This window comes from Pteropus alecto, unplaced genomic scaffold, assembly GCF_000325575.1.
Source record: "Pteropus alecto unplaced genomic scaffold, ASM32557v1 scaffold135, whole genome shotgun sequence".
In the NCBI taxonomy this organism is placed as follows: domain Eukaryota; kingdom Metazoa; phylum Chordata; class Mammalia; order Chiroptera; family Pteropodidae; genus Pteropus; species Pteropus alecto.
Genome location: NW_006438076.1, coordinates 3588352 through 3592160, shown reverse-complemented (window position 1 = coordinate 3592160; position 3809 = coordinate 3588352). Strand labels below are relative to the sequence as shown.

The following is a 3809-nucleotide window of genomic DNA, read 5'->3' as shown; positions in this document are numbered from 1 at the left end:
AATCCAGGGACACTCAATCAGAATGGCAAGAGATAAGATGCCAAGACTATAAAAAGAATTTAAGGAGCATATGGGACACTATTAAGGGTCTAGATATCTGTCTGATCAGCATAACAAGAAAATCAAGATGTTGAACAGCCATTTGAAGAAATGATGGAAAACTTCCTGAACTTGGTGTAGGAAATGGACATAAAATCCCAGGAAGCTCAGAGAATTCCAAAAATCAGGGATCCAAAGAGGCCCACACCAAGACACATCATAATTAAAATGCCAAAGGTTAAATACAAAGAAAGAATATTAAAAGCATCAAAACAGATAATTACCTTTAAGGGAACACCCATAAGACTGGCAGCTGATTTCTCAAAAGAAACTATGCAGGACCGAAGGGCTTGGCAAAAAATATTTGATAGAATGAAGACCCAGGATCTACAACCAAGAATAATTAATCCATCAAAGCTGTCATTTGGAGTTGAAGGACAGATAAAGAGCTTTCCAGATAAAAATAAGATGAAGGAATTTATCAACACTAAGCCAGTATTGCAGCAAATGTTGGAGGGACTTCTTTAAGAAGAAAAAACGTATGAAAAACAGGAATAAAGAATGGTAACAACTACATTCCTATCAATAAGTACCTCAAATGGAAAAGAATTAAGTTCTCCAACCAAAAGATAGAGTGGCTGAAAAGGTAAGAAAACAAGACTCCTACATATGAAAAGGAAGGGGATAGAAAAACATACTGCTTTCATGGACCTAGAAAGTATTTAAGTTAGAGAAAGATAAACACTATATGATTTCACACTTATATGCGGAATCTAAGGAATAAAAAGAACAAACTAATCAAAAACAGACTCACAAATATAGTGGACAATTAGTTGTCATACAGAGGGAAGGGGGTTTCAGGGGGTTGGGAGATTGGGGTGAAGGGCTAAAGAAGTACAAATTAGTAGCTGATGGATGGTCATGGGAATGGGGAGCCCGGCATAGAGAATGCAGTTAGCATCAATACACTGACTAGGTGGAGGGTCAGGGGAAGGAAGGTGCAATTGGGGGGATCGTTTTATGAACTATATAGATGTCTAACTAATGTACTATATACTTGAAACTAAAAAAATAATTTAAAAGAAAAAACCATATTGAATTAATTTTGAGGAAATGGATTTGTATTGTTGATTATTTTCCCTTAAAATCTTTACCATATAATAATGAGAACACTCAGAAAGCTTACCCTTGTTTCTTTTATAGAATTGCCATGGGACCAGCCCAGTGACAGTTGTCAGGAGTATTCCGATTGGAAAGAAAAAAAAACATACCTCAACCCTTGGAAAAAAATTGATTCTGCTCCTCTAGGTAACTGGGTTATCTTAATTGAAAATACTGATTTCTTGGATAATGAATCCTAGTGCTATTTGATTTTTTTTCTTATAGTTTTTTTTAACTTTTAAATGATCATGTAAATAATCCATGAACCTTGCAGATAAGTTTTTAAGTAAAAAATTAAAAACAAAAAACCGATTCTGTAATACCAGCACTCAGAAATAGCTTTTGATATTTTGATATGTGCTTCTATACTTTGTTGTGAAAATATGTAACTCTGTTATATATATTTGTTATATATGTATACTATTTATAAGTATTTGTGTTTTTACAAAAAAATAAGATCATACTACACATGCTATTTTGTAACCTGTTTTTTTGTGTGTGTTAATGCTTTGTGAGCTTTTTTCCAGGACTGTAGTTGCAGGTCTACATCATTGTTTTCAAAGGCTGTGAAGGTATTCTGTTATATGGATATGCCTTACTATACTCATCCAATTCACTTTTTTAGAGATTTAGATTTTTTTCTAATTTTTCATTGTTACGAAAGAGATATGATGATCATCCATATAACTTAATCTTTGTGCATACCTTTAAAATATTTAATTGAAATAAAACCCCGGAAGTGGAATTGCAGGGTCAAGGATGTATGCAGTTTTTAATTTTTATGGTTAACTGCCAAATTGCTTTTCAGAAAGCCTGTACCATTTTATCACAATCGCATTAATTTACATTTAAAAAATATTTGACTAACCTAATAGGCCTATAAAAAGTATATTTACTGTTTTATGGTTTTATTTTAAATTTGGCATCAATGGTTATATGTCCATTATATACTTACTAGTTTTTTAAACATAATTTCATTTGATCTTTGCGTTTGTTAAAATATTTTTCAGCAATTTGTCATGTATTTTTATTTTGTTTATGCTATTCGACATGCCAAAGTTTTATATTTTTATTTATTTAAATCTATCATCTTGTCCTTTGTGATTCCTGACTGTATTGTCATATTTGGAAAGGTCTTTTCTACCTCTTAACATTAGAGAAAAATTCTCTATATTTTCATTTGTCTTTTTATGACTTAGTTTTTTCATTTAAACCTTTCATTACAAACTGATTTTGATAGTGGGAGATGTATTAATTCTTTATCAAGATAATTAAGATACCTTAAGATGCCAGAAAGTAAATTTTCCTTGTAAAATTGTGAATGAGGACTTGTGAACAATGAAATTTGGTATTGAAAATGGATGAGGGTTTTTGTATTTTTTTTTTAATGTTATTTGTGGAGAAACATTTCCATCTAGCTCTATGCTACTTCTTTGCAAATAACTGAGAATCAAATCTAGGAAGACTATTTTAAGCAAAAAATAATTGCATGAAAGTAAAGCAATGATTTAGTAGCTTTATTCTTTTTCTTCCCTAGAAATAATATTTGGACATAAGGAGACCAAGAGAGAATGTGTTCTGTACCACAAACTAGGCTTTTCCAATCTGCATGACTTTTGTAAATGTCTTAATGTTTTGTTTTCAGCTCTGTTGCATAAAATCCTAGTTGAGAATCCATCAGTAAGGATTACCATCCCAGATATCAAAAAAGATAGATGGTACAACAAACCACTCAAGAAAGGTAATATCCTTAAAATTACAACTATTTTTTTTTTTTCTGTGAAAGAAAAGGTACTTGCAAAGTCAGTATCACAAGTCAACAATATAAGATAGCTGTGGTCTCTGCCCTCATTGAGATTATAATGTCTAGTAAGAAAAACCAATATAAAAAAATGATTTTAAGTTTACTGATAATTATAAAGTCAAAAGTCAGGGTACTGTAGCTTTTTGACAAAATCTGAAGAGACAGAGAAAACTTGTCTTCCTGAGGAAATCACATTAAATCTAAGATTTGAAGAGTAAAGAAGAGCTAGCAAGATGAATACTACCAAGATGAGTGGCAGATTCTGAACATACGAAGCAGGCTTTGGAACATCTTAAAGTTTAGAAAGTAGTGTATTTGAGGAACTTGAAAGAAGGCTGGTGTGGCATGGACCATGGACCAAGTCTGGCTTATTCATCATTGTATCACAAGTGGTTAGCATAATGTATGATACATTGTAGGCACTCAGTAAATGTTTGTTGAGTAAATGAGTGAGCATGTTAGGTAGCTGGTCAGACATGAGGAACAGGGGATCAAAGCCTAGAGACTGCCCAAAGAACACTCTATTGGTAGTTAGAGAATCCCTCCTGCATCCCCAGAGACAAAGGATAGGAAGGCCATAATCTGTAGCTGGTTTAATTCAGCCACAGACACATGCGCAGAAGGTACTACCCTAACCTGCCCACAACCTCAGCCTCATTATACCGTCATTATAATATCATGCCTATGCCTGGAAGTTCATGAATCTAATTATAAAGGACTGAATTCTGGGTAAGCACATGTACACTAGGCAAAGTGTTATACAGCAGCCAAATGTCAATCAAAATGGCCTCAAATGCCAGTCACC

General features: G+C 33.1%; 1 protein-coding gene across 1 annotated transcript in view; it reads left to right on the top strand.

The window, feature by feature from the left end:
• Window positions 1–3809, top strand: part of CHEK1 (checkpoint kinase 1) — a 36874-nt gene that overhangs the window by 9113 nt on the left and 23952 nt on the right. Inside the window, exons 7-8 of the mRNA XM_006915206.3 lie at window positions 1243–1347; window positions 2846–2941. Coding sequence (XP_006915268.1) covers window positions 1243–1347; window positions 2846–2941 — 201 coding nt within the window. The remainder of the gene's footprint in view (window positions 1–1242; window positions 1348–2845; window positions 2942–3809) is intronic.